The sequence below is a fragment of the Tinamus guttatus genome, unplaced genomic scaffold (assembly GCF_059628265.1).
Source record: "Tinamus guttatus ecotype Peru unplaced genomic scaffold, ASM5962826v1 Tinamus_guttatus_pri_ptg000081l, whole genome shotgun sequence".
Classification (NCBI taxonomy): Eukaryota; Metazoa; Chordata; class Aves; order Tinamiformes; family Tinamidae; genus Tinamus; species Tinamus guttatus.
This window is the reverse complement of record NW_028288615.1, coordinates 395,650-414,980: the sequence shown is the minus strand read 5'-3', so window position 1 is coordinate 414,980 and position 19,331 is coordinate 395,650. Positions and strand designations below refer to the sequence as shown.

General features: G+C 58.1%; 6 protein-coding genes across 7 annotated transcripts in view; 5 read left to right on the top strand and 1 right to left on the bottom strand.

Annotated features, from left to right (window-relative positions):
• LOC104567754 (ubiquitin-associated protein 2-like) overlaps positions 1-19,331 on the bottom strand; it is a 232,068-nt gene that overhangs the window by 126,434 nt on the left and 86,303 nt on the right. The gene's annotated exons all lie outside the window — the stretch shown is intronic.
• Positions 1,499-2,230, top strand: LOC148595608 (interferon-like). The gene has a single exon (XM_088520155.1). The coding sequence runs from the start codon at positions 1,499-1,501 to the stop codon at positions 2,228-2,230; it is 732 nt and encodes a 243-aa protein (XP_088376281.1).
• LOC148595607 (interferon-like) lies at positions 5,017-5,631 on the top strand. The gene has a single exon (XM_088520146.1). It carries the CDS (start codon positions 5,017-5,019, stop codon positions 5,584-5,586), a length of 570 nt encoding a protein of 189 aa, XP_088376272.1. The 3' UTR covers positions 5,587-5,631.
• Positions 9,055-9,656, top strand: LOC148595606 (interferon-like). The gene has a single exon (XM_088520145.1). The coding sequence runs from the start codon at positions 9,055-9,057 to the stop codon at positions 9,622-9,624; it is 570 nt and encodes a 189-aa protein (XP_088376271.1). The 3' UTR covers positions 9,625-9,656.
• LOC148595605 (interferon-like) lies at positions 13,093-13,662 on the top strand. Its single transcript, XM_088520144.1, has one exon. The coding sequence runs from the start codon at positions 13,093-13,095 to the stop codon at positions 13,660-13,662; it is 570 nt and encodes a 189-aa protein (XP_088376270.1).
• On the top strand, positions 17,131-17,732 carry LOC148595604 (interferon-like). The gene has a single exon (XM_088520143.1). It carries the CDS (start codon positions 17,131-17,133, stop codon positions 17,698-17,700), a length of 570 nt encoding a protein of 189 aa, XP_088376269.1. The 3' UTR covers positions 17,701-17,732.

The window sequence follows — 19,331 nt, the reverse complement described above, 5'->3', positions numbered from 1 at the left end:
GCCTTCTCCTACGCAGCCCAGAGCTCACACACCGGCCTGAGCAGGAGCTCAACTGGGGACACGCCTCGCACCACAGCCCATGTTCCTGTCGTCTTCCTTCATGCCAGCACTAACACAGCAAGCACCACTGTGCTGGCGCGCAAGGAGGAGCTCTCCGAGCCGCTAAGCCCACAGCGGCACAGCGACAGCACCCGACGCTACGAGTGCTGCCCACGCACCAGCAGCCCCCTCCAAACACCAGGCCCACCACCACAAACACCTCTGCCCAGAGACACAACGCACCCACACCAGGACAGCCCCAAGGGGAACACTCATTGCGCCTCCTCCCTCCACTCCAGCACCGCACACGCAGCACACACCGCACTGTCTGCTCGAGGGCAAGGCCACAACAGGCATGCGCTTCCACCACCTCATCAGCGCTACCTACAAATTACTGCGGACGACTGTACAACGGGAGACTGCCTGCAGCTGTAAGGCAAGGGAACACACGGTGCCAAAAAATCTCACTACGGAGCAAGACCCCTCTGAGAAACCAGAAAGCTCCATGCTGTCCGAGGCATCTCTTGAGGTACCTTCTACGATAAAATCTCCCCTCAACCTCCGCACGCGTGACCTTACAGCTCTCCTGAAGCAAAACATACAAGCACATATAGAAGATAAGGCCAGACTCTTCTCCCACACGAAAAAGGACACAAGGAGAACTAAGGGCACAAGGCAGAACCTGAGAGCATCAAAAACAACACAAACAGCATGAGTACTTTCACAATAAACTAACTCCAGAAGGAGAATTGGCAATGCCAATTGCAAATTGTGCAAATACTCATCTGGGGAGATGCTCAAAGAACAACTGCACAAGTTGCTCAGACACCTCCAGTGCAAACAGCCTCTGCAACACGAGGCACCACATCCACCCCCAGCCTTCTCCCAACAAAGGGCACGCACCAAAACGTGCAAAGCACCAAGAGCTCTGAGACTCTAAGTCAGAAACAGCAAGAACGGCCAGCCGGAAAGCAGAACCAACACCAGGAAAGCCTGCACATTACATCAAGAAAGCAGCCTTGCCTTGGCGACGCACGGAAATACACCCGCACAAAGCGGACACGAGACCACAACGGCAAGGCGAAAGGGAAACCCGCAAACACACCTCCACCAGCACGGCTGCCACAAAGGCCATGGCCACAGCCCCCACACATACACACCAACACAACGCACTGCCTCACCCAACTCCGCTCATCCCAACACAACCACCACAGCACCACGCAAGCACCACCGCCACCGCACAAGGCCACTTCCCTACAACACCGCAAAACCAAACGAACCAACAACCAAAACCGAAAACGGCAGCAGGAAACCCTTTGCAACTCGAAAACGACAAACGGAAAGATGCGGCACCCAATAAAGCCGCGCACACACCACACGCTCAAGCACAGCGCTCGCCAGCACCACCAAGGCTCACCGGCCTCCCGCACGCTACTGCCGCACAACGCAACGCACCACCATGCCTGCACCCGCAACACCACGGCCCTGCCTGTGGCACCGCGCTCCTGGGCTCCTGCTTCTCCTGCCCGCGGCCCTCGCCTGCACCCACCTCCGCACCCAACAGAACACCTTCAACGCCGACAGCTTCCAGCTCCTGCGCACCATAGCTTCCAACCGCACCGTGCTCTGCCACCAACACAATGTACCCTTCTCCTTCCCGGACACCCTGGGAGCAGCCAGCCACCCTCAACAAGCCACCGCCACCATCCTTCTCATCCTCCAGCAACTCTTCACAACTCTCAGCAACGAAAGCATTCCTGACCACTGGGACCGCCAAGCACACCAGCAGCTTCTCAACAAGCTTCACCATCAATTCCACCAGCTCCAGGAATGCCTCACAGCCACCACCGGGCTTTCTAAAAGCCAAGGGCCCCGCAACTCCCGCCTCGCCATCAACACATACTTCCGCCGCATCCGCGACTTCCTCCGCACGCACGGCCACAGCTCCTGCGCCTGGGACACGGTCCGCCTCGAAGTTCACACCTGCTTCCGACACATTGACAAGCTTACGCGCGCAATGCAAAACCCGGCAGCTCCCTCCCTACAAAGCCCAACCCGTCCAAACAGCAACCTCAGCACAAGGGAGAGCTCACCAAGCCACACAGGGCATCTCCAGCAAGGACTCGCCCTCACAGGCACCGCGCAGCCCTCCACCGCACGGGGCTCCAGCCCGCCACAGCAACAGGCGTGACGGCGCTCCGCCCCGCAGCACCGCAGCCCGCACACCCGCAGCACCCTGCACACTCCCTGTGGCCACAGCGGCCAGGCCGCGCGGGCTACCGCTCCACACGGATGTGCTGCGCAGGAAGGCACAGCGGGGAAGCGAGGGGAAAGGGGCCACCAGTCACTACCCACGGCGCTCCACGTTCCTGTCGGACTGCAGCCTCCTCCGAGGCACACGAAGGTCCCAATGGAAACCCAGGGAAGACTCGCACATGCCAAGGACTATTTATTACTAAATCTTATTTATTTATTTATTTATATGCCTGGTGGAAATAAAGACCTTTTGCACAATAAACAGTGGTCATCGCAATTAAATCTCGTGGGAAAACTCAACCTCCCCAGATGTCGGGGCAGGGCAGGGAACATCCTCCCTCCTGCCACTCGCTCTGGGCAGGACCCTCTCTCAGACCAACAGGCCTCTCGGCCTGCCCTGCGCTGGCACAAGCAGGCGCGCCAAAAGCAGCCAGTGAGGAACACAAACCCGCAGCAAGAACCTGGGCACCAAGCAGGAGGCCAAGCACGGGAGAACCCTCCAAAGGCAGACGGGCAACACACCTGCAGCACGGCTGCTCCCATCCAACAAAGAGCCCAACACTGCAGCCCCGCACAACACTTGCCACCCCACCAGCACAAGACAGGCAGAGGCCTGCCAACTTCACCCACACAAGCCCCGACACACGCAGCCCTCTCCCACCAGGCCCACAGCCCTTCCTCTCTCAGGCCAGACAGTCACAGCAGCCTGCACCAACACGCGCAACAGGACACCTGCCCCGCACCAGGGCTCGCAACACAAACCAACACCGCGTCTCACCAGCCATTCGGCTCTCACGCCTCCAGCCCACCCCCACCCAAGTGTCCTGCGCTCCGCACACGACACTGCTCAGGGCTTTGCTGCCAAGGGCCTCTTCTCCTTCACTGCTCAGGCCCCTCACAAACAAACACCCTGCCACATCCACAACCCTCAACCTCAACACTGCCAGCCACCTCCTCGCCCTGCCTCACACCGCTTTGCACTCTGCCCCCACAACTCTCTCCAACCTACAGCCACACACTCACACCTTTACTCCACACCTCATAAAAAAGACACCCCATCGCAACCAGACCACTTCTGCACAGGACACAGGCTGCACAAACTGAGAGACAAGTAGAGGCGCCCTCATGCTACCACTTTCCCCAAACAAACCCCAAAGGGACAGACAAAACTCTACGAGGCCACCCAACACCTCCAGCTCACCTGCAATCACCACGGCCTCTCCAGCCTTCTCCTGCGCAGCCCAGAGCTCACACACCGGCCTGAGCAGGAGCTCAACTGGGGACACGCCTCGCACCACAGCCCATGTTCCTGTCGTCTTCCTTCATGCCAGCACTAACACAGCAAGCACCACTGTGCTGGCGCGCAAGGAGGAGCTCTCCGAGCCGCTAAGCCCACAGCGGCACAGCGACAGCACCCGACGCTACGAGTGCTGCCCACGCACCAGCAGCCCCCTCCAAACACCAGGCCCACCACCACAAACACCTCTGCCCAGAGACACAACGCACCCACACCAGGACAGCCCCAAGGGGAACACTCATTGCGCCTCCTCCCTCTACTCCAGCACCGCACACGCATCACACACCGCACTGTCTGCTCGAGGGCAAGGCCACAACAGGCATGCGCTTCCACCACCTCATCAGCACTACCTACAAATTACTGCGGACGACTGTACAACGGGAGACTGCCTGAAGCTGTAAGGCAAGGGAACACACGGTGCCAACAAATCTCACTACGGAGCAAGACCCCTCTGAGAAACCAGAAAGCTCCATGCTGTCCGAGGCATCTCTTGAGGTACCTTCTACGATAAAATCTCCCCTCAACCTCCGCACGCGTGACCTTACAGCTCTCCTGAAGCAAAACATACAAGCACATATAGAAGATAAGGCCAGACTCTTGTCCCACACGAAAAAGGACACAAGGAGAACTAAGGGCACAAGGCAGAACCTGAGAGCATCAAAAACAACACAAACAGCATGAGTACTTTCACAATAAACTAACTCCAGAAGGAGAATTGGCAATGCCAATTGCAAATTGTGCAAATACTCATCCGGGGAGATGCTCAAAGAACAACTGCACAAGTTGCTCAGACACCTCCAGTGCAAACAGCCTCTGCAGCACGAGGCACCACATCCACCCCAGCCTTCTCCCAACATAGGGCACGCACCAAAACGCGCCGAGCACCAAGAGCTCTGAGACTCTAAGTCAGAAACAGCAAGAACGGCCAGCCGGAAAGCAGAACCAACACCAGGAAAGCCTGCACATTACATCAAGAAAGCAGCCTTGCCTTGGCGACGCACGGAAATACACCCGCACAAAGCGGACACGAGACCACAACGGCAAGGCGAAAGGGAAACCCGCAAACACACCTCCACCAGCACGGCTGCCACAAAGGCCATGGCCACAGCCCCCACACATACACACCAACACAACGCACTGCCTCGCCCAACTCCGCTCATCCCAACACAACCACCACAGCACCACGCAAGCACCACCACCACCGCACAAGGCCACTTCCCTACAACACCGCAAAACCAAACAAACCAACAACCAAAACCGAAAACGGCAGCAGGAAACCCTTTGCAACTCGAAAACGACAAACGGAAAGATGCGGCACCCAATAAAGCCGCGCACACACCACACGCTCAAGCACAGCGCTCGCCAGCACCACCAAGGCTCACCGGCCTCCCGCACGCCACTGCCGCACAACTCAACGCACCACCATGCCTGCGCCCGCAACACCACGGCCCTGCCTGTGGCACCGCGCTCCCGGGCTCCTGCTTCTCCTGCCCGCGGCCCTCGCCTGCACCCACCTCCGCACCCAACAGAACACCTTCAACGCCGACAGCTTCCAGCTCCTGCGCACCATGGCTCCCAACCGCACCGTGCTCTGCCACCAACACAATGTACCCTTCTCCTTCCCGGACACCCTGGGAGCAGCCAGCCACCCTCAACAAGCCACCGCCACCATCCTTCTCATCCTCCAGCAACTCTTCACCACTCTCAGCAACGAAAGCATTCCTGACCACTGGGACCGCCAAGCACACCAGCAGCTTCTCAACAAGCTTCACCATCAAATCCACCAGCTCCAGGAATGCCTCACAGCCAGCACCGGGCTTTCTAAAAGCCAAGGGCCCCGCAACTCCGGCCTCGCCATCAACACATACTTCCGCTGCATCCGCAACTTCCTCCGCACGCACGGCCACAGCTCCTGCGCCTGGGACATGGTCCACCTCGAAGTTCACACCTGCTTCCAACACATCCACAACCTCACCAGCACCATGACCGATTAGCCACACACCCTCCGCATGCACAACCACACACCCTCGCAGCCCTCACCCAACACACACCCCTCCACAACACACCCTCACTCCCACAGCACCCTCCTCACCTGCCCACACAACACCCACAACAACCCACCTCCACCACCACCACTGCACACAGCCACGCAGACCAGGACCACGCTGACGCACCACACGCAACAACCTCGCTCCGCGCACCCCACGCCCCCTAACAAGGAGGCACTCCCCCACGGCAAACACACACAACCAGGACCAGCGCCACACACCCACTCCTTCGCCACCACCAGCGCATCCCGGCCTCTGCACTGCCCGCTCCCATCAACAAAGGAAACCGCTCACGACACCAGCTTTGCCCGCACCCTCACGCCCTCACCCTCAACACCTATTTATTTAACTTATTCTATTTATGCTCCTTATTGGATACACCTATTTATTCTTCTATTTATTCTAGCAAATAAAGAACTTGTGTAAAAAATTCACGTCTCGTGGCCTTCACAGAACCAGAGCAGCCTCTTGCCACTCGGAAGCCAGCGCCAGGGCTCTCTTAGGCCCCCTCACCTCTGCAAGCAGGTCGCAGCACCTTGAGCTGCCTCTTGCAGGGCACAGGGCACATCCCACACTCGAGACAGCGCCACCGGCCCTTCCTCAACTGCATCAGCTTCCCGCCACGCCATGTCCTTCTCACACAACCACACAAGCCTAGAGGTCGGAAGGCACCTCTGCACGTCAGCTAGCCCAACTCTCCTCCTCCAGCACCGACACCTACAGCACCTTGCCCAGTGGCGCGCCCACGCCCCATGGCACTACCTCCACAGGAACACACGCCACAACTTCTCTGGGAAACCTCTTACCCTGCTCGCTCACCCTCACAGTCAAGGGCCTTTTCCTCATATTCGCACACAACACCCTGTGTTGCAGCGTGTGACCGTTGCCTCTTGGCCTACTGTTGGCCACCACTGAAAACAGCTGGGCGCCATCCTCGGGCTCACTCTCCCTTCACATCCTTGCACACACCGAGGAAAAGATGCCCCGTCAGTCTTCTCTTTGCTGAACAGGGCCCAGCTCTCTCAGCATTACCTCACAATCACACAATCGCTATGGTTGGAAAAGACCTTCGACCTCTTCGAGTCCAACCATCAGCCGCTCAACACCATACCTGTTGAGGCACGTCCCTAAGCGCCTCATCTGCACGGTTCTTGGACGCTGCCGGGGACGGACACTCCACCACTTCTATGGGCAGCCTCTCCCAACGCTTCACTGCTCTGTCTGAGTAGAAATTGTCCCTCATATCTAAAGCTGAACCTCCCCTGGGGCAACTTGAGGCCACTTCTTCTTCTCCTATTCAGAGTTATGCTGCAGAAGAGATCCAGATGATCTCTAGAGGTGCCTTCCAACCTTAAGCATTCTGTGATTCTGTGACCCTTGCCTCACTACAACCTCCTTCCAGGGAGTCGGAGAGAGCAAGAAGGTCTTCCCTGAGCCTCCTCTTCCCCACACCAAATAACCTCAGCTCCTTCAGATGCTCCTCATATGCTCTGTGCTCCAGCCCCTTCACCAGCTTCCTTGCCCTTCTTTGGGCACGCTCCAGCACCTCCAGGTTTTTCTTGGAGCCAGGGGCCCAAAACCGAACACAGTCATCAAGGAGCGGCCTCACCAGCACCCAGTACAGCCGGACAATCACTTCCCTAGTCCGGACGGCTACGCCGTTCCTCATACAAGACAGCGGGCTGTTGACCTTCTTGGCCCCCGGGGCACGCTGCTGCCTCACCTTCAGCCGGCACGTCACACCCCCACAGCTTTCTCTGCCACGCACCTCTCCAGCCACTCTGACACAAGCCTCTAGCCTTGCATGGGCCTCACCTCTTGGGATCAAAGGGCAGCACCCGACAATCGGCCTTCTTGAAGCTCGGAGGCCTGGTCGCAGCCCAGCGATCCAGCACGTCCACATCCCTCTGCAGAGCCTTCCTGCCATCCAGCACACCAACTCTTCCTCCCACCTTGGTGTCCTCTGCCCATTTGCTGAGGGAGCACTCAATCCCCTCATCCAGATCGTTGACAAACATATTAGAGCGCACCGGCCCCAACGCTCATCCCAGCAAACACTGCCCTTCACCGGTCACCACCTCCATTTAGCTCCATTCACCACCACTCTCTGGGCCCCGCCATCCAGCCACTTCTTCGCACAGCACACCTGTCTAAGCCAGGCGCCGCCAGCTTCTCCAGGACAAGGCAGTGGGACACAGCGTCAAAGGCCTCACTGAACTCCACGGAGACCTCGTCCACAGCCCTTCCCTCATCCACTAAGGGGGTCACCTGCTCATAGAAGGAGATCACGGTAGTCAGGCACGACCTGCCTTGTGAGAACCCATCTTGCCCGGGCCTGCTCCCCTGCTTCTCATGCGCACGCTCTGTGCTCACCCTCAGCATCATCTGCTCCATTACTTTCCCCGATACCAACGTCAGGCCCACAGACCTCTAGTTCCCCGCATCCTCCACGCGTCTTCTACAACGGCGTCACACTGGCGAGGCTGCTGTCGTCTGGGACCTCCCCTCTTGATCGGGACGCCAAGGACCGTGACGAGACAGATACCCCACTCCCCTAAGTCTTTTTGAAGCCCTGCGCGGGACCTTCTCCACTACTTCTGTGTCTCTCTCCAACTAGGGAGACCACAGCCCAGATCTGCAAATACCACTTCAGCTCTGGCCTTCCCACACTACGAGGGCGACGCCATCTACCTCCCTCCACACGCTCACAATACTCTGCCTAACGCACCCAACCACACCATTGGCCTTCTTCGCCACAAGGACACATTGCTGCCTCCTACTTAGCTGCTGCTCTACCACAACACAAAGGACCTGCTCTGCGGAGCGCCTTTCCAGCACGTCAACCCCCAGCCACGCACCAACAATTGCCCCAAATCAAGAGTACTCTGACACTTGCAGCAAAACAAAAACAAGGTACAGACAGAAAGCAAAACCAACGCCAGGAATGCCCGCACTTTACGTCAAGAAAGCAGCCTTGCCTTGGCGGTGCATGGAAATTCACCCGCACAAAGCGGGCACGAGACCACAACGGCAAGGCGAAAGGGAAACCCGCAAACACACCTCCACCAGCACAGCTGCCACAAAGGCCACTGCCACAGCCCCCACACATACACACCAACACAGCCTACCGCCTCACCCAACTCCGCTCACCCCAACACAACCACCACAGCACCACGCAAGCACCACCGCCACCGCACAAGGCCACTTCCCTACAACACCGCAAAACCAAACGAACCAACAACCAAAACCGAAAACGGCAGCAGGAAACCCTTTGCAACTCGAAAACGACAAACGGAAAGATGCGGCACCCAATAAAGCCGCGCACACACCACACGCTCAAGCACAGCGCTCGCCAGCACCACCAAGGCTCACCGGCCTCCCGCACGCCACCGCCGCACAACTCAACGCACCACCATGCCTGCGCCCGCAACACCACGGCCCTGCCTGTGGCACCGCGCTCCCGGGCTCCTGCTTCTCCTGCCCGCGGCCCTCGCCTGCACCCACCTCCGCACCCAACAGAACACCTTCAACGCCGACAGCTTCCAGCTCCTGCGCACCATGGCTCCCAACCGCACCGTGCTCTGCCACCAACACAATGTACCCTTCTCCTTCCCGGACACCCTGGGAGCAGCCAGCCACCCTCAACAAGCCACCGCCACCATCCTTCTCATCCTCCAGCAACTCTTCACCACTCTCAGCAACGAAAGCATTCCTGACCACTGGGACCGCCAAGCACACCAGCAGCTTCTCAACAAGCTTCACCATCAAATCCACCAGCTCCAGGAATGCCTCACAGCCAGCACCGGGCTTTCTAAAAGCCAAGGGCCCCGCAACTCCGGCCTCGCCATCAACACATACTTCCGCTGCATCCGCAACTTCCTCCGCACGCACGGCCACAGCTCCTGCGCCTGGGACATGGTCCACCTCGAAGTTCACACCTGCTTCCAACACATCCACAACCTCACCAGCACCATGACCGATTAGCCACACACCCTCCGCATGCACAACCACACACCCTCGCAGCCCTCACCCAACACACACCCCTCCACAACACACCCTCACTCCCACAGCACCCTCCTCACCTGCCCACACAACACCCACAACAACCCACCTCCACCACCACCACTGCACACAGCCACGCAGACCAGGACCACGCTGACGCACCACACGCAACAACCTCGCTCCGCGCACCCCACGCCCCCTAACAAGGAGGCACTCCCCCACGGCAAACACACACAACCAGGACCAGCGCCACACACCCACTCCTTCGCCACCACCAGCGCATCCCGGCCTCTGCACTGCCCGCTCCCATCAACAAAGGAAACCGCTCACGACACCAGCTTTGCCCGCACCCTCACGCCCTCACCCTCAACACCTATTTATTTAACTTATTCTATTTATGCTCCTTACTGGATACACCTATTTATTCTTCTATTTATTCTAGCAAATAAAGAACTTGTGTAAAAAATTCACGTCTTGTGGCCTTCACAGAACCAGAGCAGCCTCTTGCCACTCGGAAGCCAGCGCCAGGGCTCTCTTAGGCCCCCTCACCTCTGCAAGCAGGTCGCAGCACCTTGAGCTGCCTCTTGCAGGGCACAGGGCACATCCCACACTCGAGACAGCGCCACCGGCCCTTCCTCAACTGCATCAGCTTCCCGCCACGCCATGTCCTTCTCACACAACCACACAAGCCTAGAGGTCGGAAGGCACCTCTGCACGTCAGCTAGCCCAACTCTCCTCCTCCAGCACCGACACCTACAGCACCTTGCCCAGTGGCGCGCCCACGCCCCATGGCACTACCTCCACAGGAACACACGCCACAACTTCTCTGGGAAACCTCTTACCCTGCTCGCTCACCCTCACAGTCAAGGGCCTTTTCCTCATATTCGCACACAACACCCTGTGTTGCAGCGTGTGACCGTTGCCTCTTGGCCTACTGTTGGCCACCACTGAAAACAGCTGGGCGCCATCCTCGGGCTCACTCTCCCTTCACATCCTTGCACACACCGAGGAAAAGATGCCCCATCAGTCTTCTCTTTGCTGACCAGGGCCCAGCTCTCTCAGCATTACCTCACAATCACACAATCGCTATGGTTGGAAAAGACCTTCGACCTCTTCGAGTCCAACCATCAGCCGCTCAACACCATACCTGTTAAACCACGTCCCTAAGCGCCTCATCTGCACGGTTCTTGGACGCTGCCGGGGACGGACACTCCACCACTTCTATGGGCAGCCTCTCCCAACGCTTCACTGCTCTGTCTGAGTAGAAATTGTCCCTCATATCTAAAGCTGAACCTCCCCTGGGGCAACTTGAGGCCACTTCTTCTTCTCCTATTCAGAGTTATGCTGCAGAAGAGATCCAGATGATCTCTAGAGGTGCCTTCCAACCTTAAGCATTCTGTGATTCTGTGACCCTTGCCTCACTACAACCTCCTTCCAGGGAGTCGGAGAGAGCAAGAAGGTCTTCCCTGAGCCTCCTCTTCCCCACACCAAATAACCTCAGCTCCTTCAGATGCTCCTCATATGCTCTGTGCTCCAGCCCCTTCACCAGCTTCCTTGCCCTTCTTTGGGCACGCTCCAGCACCTCCAGGTTTTTCTTGGAGCCAGGGGCCCAAAACCGAACACAGTCATCAAGGAGCGGCCTCACCAGCACCCAGTACAGCCGAACAATCACTTCCCTAGTCCGGACGGCTACGCCGTTCCTCATACAAGACAGCGGGCTGTTGACCTTCTTGGCCCCCGGGGCACGCTGCTGCCTCACCTTCAGCCGGCACGTCACACCCCCACAGCTTTCTCTGCCACGCACCTCTCCAGCCACTCTGACACAAGCCTCTAGCCTTGCATGGGCCTCACTTCTTGGGATCAAAGGGCAGCACCCGACAATCGGCCTTCTTGAAGCTCGGAGGCCTGGTCGCAGCCCAGCGATCCAGCACGTCCACATCCCTCTGCAGAGCCTTCCTGCCATCCAGCACACCAACTCTTCCTCCCACCTTGGTGTCCTCTGCCCATTTGCTGAGGGAGCACTCAATCCCCTCATCCAGATCGTTGACAAAGATATTAGAGCGCACCGGCCCCAACGCTCATCCCAGCAAACACTGCCCTTCACCGGTCACCACCTCCATTTAGCTCCATTCACCACCACTCTCTGGGCCCCGCCATCCAGCCACTTCTTCGCACAGCACACCTGTCTAAGCCAGGCGCCGCCAGCTTCTCCAGGACAAGGCAGTGGGACACAGCGTCAAAGGCCTCACTGAACTCCACGGAGACCTCGTCCACAGCCCTTCCCTCATCCACTAAGGGGGTCACCTGCTCATAGAAGGAGATCACGGTAGTCAGGCACGACCTGCCTTGTGAGAACCCATCTTGCCCGGGCCTGCTCCCCTGCTTCTCATGCGCACGCTCTGTGCTCACCCTCAGCATCATCTGCTCCATTACTTTCCCCGATACCAACGTCAGGCCCACAGACCTCTAGTTCCCCGCATCCTCCACGCGTCTTCTACAACGGCGTCACACTGGCGAGGCTGCTGTCGTCTGGGACCTCCCCTCTTGATCGGGACGCCAAGGACCGTGACGAGACAGATACCCCACTCCCCTAAGTCTTTTTGAAGCCCTGCGCGGGACCTTCTCCACTACTTCTGTGTCTCTCTCCAACTAGGGAGACCACAGCCCAGATCTGCAAATACCACTTCAGCTCTGGCCTTCCCACACTACGAGGGCGACGCCATCTACCTCCCTCCACACGCTCACAATACTCTGCCTAACGCACCCAACCACACCATTGGCCTTCTTCGCCACAAGGACACATTGCTGCCTCCTACTTAGCTGCTGCTCTACCACAACACAAAGGACCTGCTCTGCGGAGCGCCTTTCCAGCACGTCAACCCCCAGCCACGCACCAACAATTGCCCCAAATCAAGAGTACTCTGACACTTGCAGCAAAACAAAAACAAGGTACAGACAGAAAGCAAAACCAACGCCAGGAATGCCCGCACTTTACGTCAAGAAAGCAGCCTTGCCTTGGCGGTGCATGGAAATTCACCCGCACAAAGCGGGCACGAGACCACAACGGCAAGGCGAAAGGGAAACCCGCAAACACACCTCCACCAGCACAGCTGCCACAAAGGCCACTGCCACAGCCCCCACACATACACACCAACACAGCCTACCGCCTCACCCAACTCCGCTCACCCCAACACAACCACCACAGCACCACGCAAGCACCACCGCCACCGCACAAGGCCACTTCCCTACAACACCGCAAAACCAAACGAACCAACAACCAAAACCGAAAACGGCAGCAGGAAACCCTTTGCAACTCGAAAACGACAAACGGAAAGATGCGGCACCCAATAAAGCCGCGCACACACCACACGCTCAAGCACAGCGCTCGCCAGCACCACCAAGGCTCACCGGCCTCCCGCACGCCACCGCCGCACAACTCAACGCACCACCATGCCTGCGCCCGCAACACCACGGCCCTGCCTGTGGCACCGCGCTCCCGGGCTCCTGCTTCTCCTGCCCGCGGCCCTCGCCTGCACCCACCTCCGCACCCAACAGAACACCTTCAACGCCGACAGCTTCCAGCTCCTGCGCACCATGGCTCCCAACCGCACCGTGCTCTGCCACCAACACAATGTACCCTTCTCCTTCCCGGACACCCTGGGAGCAGCCAGCCACCCTCAACAAGCCACCGCCACCATCCTTCTCATCCTCCAGCAACTCTTCACCACTCTCAGCAACGAAAGCATTCCTGACCACTGGGACCGCCAAGCACACCAGCAGCTTCTCAACAAGCTTCACCATCAAATCCACCAGCTCCAGGAATGCCTCACAGCCAGCACCGGGCTTTCTAAAAGCCAAGGGCCCCGCAATTCCGGCCTCGCCATCAACACATACTTCCGCTGCATCCGCAACTTCCTCCGCACGCACGGCCACAGCTCCTGCGCCTGGGACATGGTCCACCTTGAAGTTCACACCTGCTTCCAACACATCCACAACCTCACCAGCACCATGACCGATTAGCCACACACCCTCCGCATGCACAACCACACACCCTCGCAGCCCTCACCCAACACACACCCCTCCACAACACACCCTCACTCCCACAGCACCCTCCTCACCTGCCCACACAACACCCACAACAACCCACCTCCACCACCACCACTGCACACAGCCACGCAGACCAGGACCACGCTGACGCACCACACGCAACAACCTCGCTCCGCGCACCCCACGCCCCCTAACAAGGAGGCACTCCCCCACGGCAAACACACACAACCAGGACCAGCGCCACACACCCACTCCTTCGCCACCACCAGCGCATCCCGGCCTCTGCACTGCCCGCTCCCATCAACAAAGGAAACCGCTCACGACACCAGCTTTGCCCGCACCCTCACGCCCTCACCCTCAACACCTATTTATTTAACTTATTCTATTTATGCTCCTTATTGGATACACCTATTTATTCTTCTATTTATTCTAGCAAATAAAGAACTTGTGTAAAAAATTCACGTCTCGTGGCCTTCACAGAACCAGAGCAGCCTCTTGCCACTCGGAAGCCAGCGCCAGGGCTCTCTTAGGCCCCCTCACCTCTGCAAGCAGGTCGCAGCACCTTGAGCTGCCTCTTGCAGGGCACAGGGCACATCCCACACTCAAGACAGCGCCACCGGCCCTTCCTCAACTGCATCAGCTTCCCGCCACGCCATGTCCTTCTCACACAACCACACAAGCCTAGAGGTCGGAAGGCACCTCTGCACGTCAGCTAGCCCAACTCTCCTCCTCCAGCACCGACACCTACAGCACCTTGCCCAGTGGCGCGCCCACACCCCATGGCACTACCTCCACAGGAACACACGCCACAACTTCTCTGGGAAACCTCTTACCCTGCTCGCTCACCCTCACAGTCAAGGGCCTTTTCCTCATATTCGCACACAACACCCTGTGTTGCAGCGTGTGACCGTTGCCTCTTGGCCTACTGTTGGCCACCACTGAAAACAGCTGGGCGCCATCCTCGGGCTCACTCTCCCTTCACATCCTTGCACACACCGAGGAAAAGATGCCCCGTCAGTCTTCTCTTTGCTGAACAGGGCCCAGCTCTCTCAGCATTACCTCACAATCACACAATCGCTATGGTTGGAAAAGACCTTCGACCTCTTCGAGTCCAACCATCAGCCGCTCAACACCATACCTGTTAAACCACGTCCCTAAGCGCCTCATCTGCACGGTTCTTGGACGCTGCCGGGGACGGACACTCCACCACTTCTATGGGCAGCCTCTCCCAACGCTTCACTGCTCTGTCTGAGTAGAAATTGTCCCTCATATCTAAAGCTGAACCTCCCCTGGGGCAACTTGAGGCCACTTCTTCTTCTCCTATTCAGAGTTATGCTGCAGAAGAGATCCAGATGATCTCTAGAGGTGCCTTCCAACCTTAAGCATTCTGTGATTCTGTGACCCTTGCCTCACTACAACCTCCTTCCAGGGAGTCGGAGAGAGCAAGAAGGTCTTCCCTGAGCCTCCTCTTCCCCACACCAAATAACCTCAGCTCCTTCAGATGCTCCTCATATGCTCTGTGCTCCAGCCCCTTCACCAGCTTCCTTGCCCTTCTTTGGGCACGCTCCAGCACCTCCAGGTTTTTCTTGGAGCCAGGGGCCCAAAACCGAACACAGTCATCAAGGAGCGGCCTCACCAGCACCCAGTACAGCCGGACAATCACTTCCCTAGTCCGGACGGCTACGCCGTTCCTCATACAAGACAGCGGGCTGTTGACCTTCTTGGCCCCCGGGGCACGCTGCTGCCTCACCTTCAGCCGGCACGTCACACCCCCACAGCTTTCTCTGCCACGCACCTCTCCAGCCACTCTGACACAAGCCTCTAGCCTTGCATGGGCCTCACTTCTTGGGATCAAAGGGCAGCACCCGACAATCGGCCTTCTTGAAGCTCGGAGGCCTGGTCGCAGCCCAGCGATCCAGCACGTCCACATCCCTCTGCAGAGCCTTCCTGCCATCCAGCACACCAACTCTTCCTCCCACCTTGGTGTCCTCTGCCCATTTGCTGAGGGAGCACTCAATCCCCTCATCCAGATCGTTGACAAACATATTAGAGCGCACCGGCCCCAACGCTCATCCCAGCAAACACTGCCCTTCACCGGTCACCACCTCCATTTAGCTCCATTCACCACCACTCTCTGGGCCCCGCCATCCAGCCACTTCTTCGCACAGCACACCTGTCTAAGCCAGGCGCCGCCAGCTTCTCCAGGACAAGGCAGTGGGACACAGCGTCAAAGGCCTCACTGAACTCCACGGAGACCTCGTCCACAGCCCTTCCCTCATCCACTAAGGGGGTCACCTGCTCATAGAAGGAGATCACGGTAGTCAGGCACGACCTGCCTTGTGAGAACCCATCTTGCCCGGGCCTGCTCCCCTGCTTCTCATGCGCACGCTCTGTGCTCACCCTCAGCATCATCTGCTCCATTACTTTCCCCGATACCAACGTCAGGCCCACAGACCTCTAGTTCCCCGCATCCTCCACGCGTCTTCTACAACGGCGTCACACTGGCGAGGCTGCTGTCGTCTGGGACCTCCCCTCTTGATCGGGACGCCAAGGACCGTGACGAGACAGATACCCCACTCCCCTAAGTCTTTTTGAAGCCCTGCGCGGGACCTTCTCCACTACTTCTGTGTCTCTCTCCAACTAGGGAGACCACAGCCCAGATCTGCAAATACCACTTCAGCTCTGGCCTTCCCACACTACGAGGGCGACGCCATCTACCTCCCTCCACACGCTCACAATACTCTGCCTAACGCACCCAACCACACCATTGGCCTTCTTCGCCACAAGGACACATTGCTGCCTCCTACTTAGCTGCTGCTCTACCACAACACAAAGGACCTGCTCTGCGGAGCGCCTTTCCAGCACGTCAACCCCCAGCCACGCACCAACAATTGCCCCAAATCAAGAGTACTCTGACACTTGCAGCAAAACAAAAACAAGGTACAGACAGAAAGCAAAACCAACGCCAGGAATGCCCGCACTTTACGTCAAGAAAGCAGCCTTGCCTTGGCAGTGCATGGAAATTCACCCGCACAAAGCGGGCACGAGACCACAACGGCAAGGCGAAAGGGAAACCCGCAAACACACCTCCACCAGCACAGCTGCCACAAAGGCCACTGCCACAGCCCCCACACATACACACCAACACAGCCTACCACCTCACCCAACTCCGCTCACCCCAACACAACCACCACAGCACCACGCAAGCACCACCGCCACCGCACAAGGCCACTTCCCTACAACACCGCAAAACCAAACGAACCAACAACCAAAACCGAAAACGGCAGCAGGAAACCCTTTGCAACTCGAAAACGACAAACGGAAAGATGCGGCACCCAATAAAGCCGCGCACACACCACACGCTCAAGCACAGCGCTCGCCAGCACCACCAAGGCTCACCGGCCTCCCGCACGCCACCGCCGCACAACTCAACGCACCACCATGCCTGCGCCCGCAACACCACGGCCCTGCCTGTGGCACCGCGCTCCCGGGCTCCTGCTTCTCCTGCCCGCGGCCCTCGCCTGCACCCACCTCCGCACCCAACAGAACACCTTCAACGCCGACAGCTTCCAGCTCCTGCGCACCATGGCTCCCAACCGCACCTTGCTCTGCCACCAACACAATGTACCCTTCTCCTTCCCGGACACCCTGGGAGCAGCCAGCCACCCTCAACAAGCCACCGCCACCATCCTTCTCATCCTCCAGCAACTCTTCACCACTCTCAGCAACGAAAGCATTCCTGACCACTGGGACCGCCAAGCACACCAGCAGCTTCTCAACAAGCTTCACCATCAAATCCACCAGCTCCAGGAATGCCTCACAGCCAGCACCGGGCTTTCTAAAAGCCAAGGGCCCCGCAACTCCGGCCTCGCCATCAACACATACTTCCGCTGCATCCGCAACTTCCTCCGCACGCACGGCCACAGCTCCTGCGCCTGGGACATGGTCCACCTCGAAGTTCACACCTGCTTCCAACACATCCACAACCTCACCAGCACCATGACCGATTAGCCACACACCCTCCGCATGCACAACCACACACCCTCGCAGCCCTCACCCAACACACACCCCTCCACAACACACCCTCACTCCCACAGCACCCTCCTCACCTGCCCACACAACACCCACAACAACCCACCTCCACCACCACCACTGCACACAGCCACGCAGACCAGGACCACGCTGACGCACCACACGCAACAACCTCGCTCCGCGCACCCCACGCCCCCTAACAAGGAGGCACTCCCCCACGGCAAACACACACAACCAGGACCAGCGCCACACACCCACTCCTTCGCCACCACCAGCGCATCCCGGCCTCTGCACTGCCCGCTCCCATCAACAAAGGAAACCGCTCACGACACCAGCTTTGCCCGCACCCTCACGCCCTCACCCTCAACACCTATTTATTTAACTTATTCTATTTATGCTCCTTATTGGATACACCTATTTATTCTTCTATTTATTCTAGCAAATAAAGAACTTGTGTAAAAAATTCACGTCTCGTGGCCTTCACAGAACCAGAGCAGCCTCTTGCCACTCGGAAGCCAGCGCCAGGGCTCTCTTAGGCCCCCTCACCTCTGCAAGCAGGTCGCAGCACCTTGAGCTGCCTCTTGCAGGGCACAGGGCACATCCCACACTCAAGACAGCGCCACCGGCCCTTCCTCAACTGCATCAGCTTCCCGCCACACCATGTCCTTCTCACACAACCACACAAGCCTAGAGGTCGGAAGGCACCTCTGCACGTCAGCTAGCCCAACTCTCCTCCTCCAGCACCGACACCTACAGCACCTTGCCCAGTGGCGCGCCCACGCCCCATGGCACTACCTCCACAGGAACACACGCCACAACTTCTCTGGGAAACCTCTTACCCTGCTCGCTCACCCTCACAGTCAAGGGCCTTTTCCTCATATTCGCACACAACACCCTGTGTTGCAGCGTGTGACCGTTGCCTCTTGGCCTACTGTTGGCCACCACTGAAAACAGCTGGGCGCCATCCTCGGGCTCACTCTCCCTTCACATCCTTGCACACACCGAGGAAAAGATGCCCCGTCAGTCTTCTCTTTGCTGAACAGGGCCCAGCTCTCTCAGCATTACCTCACAATCACACAATCGCTATGGTTGGAAAAGACCTTCGACCTCTTCGAGTCCAACCATCAGCCGCTCAACACCATACCTGTTAAACCACGTCCCTAAGCGCCTCATCTGCACGGTTCTTGGACGCTGCCGGGGACGGACACTCCACCACTTCTATGGGCAGCCTCTCCCAACGCTTCACTGCTCTGTCTGAGTAGAAATTGTCCCTCATATCTAAAGCTGAACCTCCCCTGGGGCAACTTGAGGCCACTTCTTCTTCTCCTATTCAGAGTTATGCTGCAGAAGAGATCCAGATGATCTCTAGAGGTGCCTTCCAACCTTAAGCATTCTGTGATTCTGTGACCCTTGCCTCACTACAACCTCCTTCCAGGGAGTCGGAGAGAACAAGAAGGTCTTCCCTGAGCCTCCTCTTCCCCACACCAAATAACCTCAGCTCCTTCAGATGCTCCTCATATGCTCTGTGCTCCAGCCCCTTCACCAGCTTCCTTGCCCTTCTTTGGGCACGCTCCAGCACCTCCAGGTTTTTCTTGGAGCCAGGGGCCCAA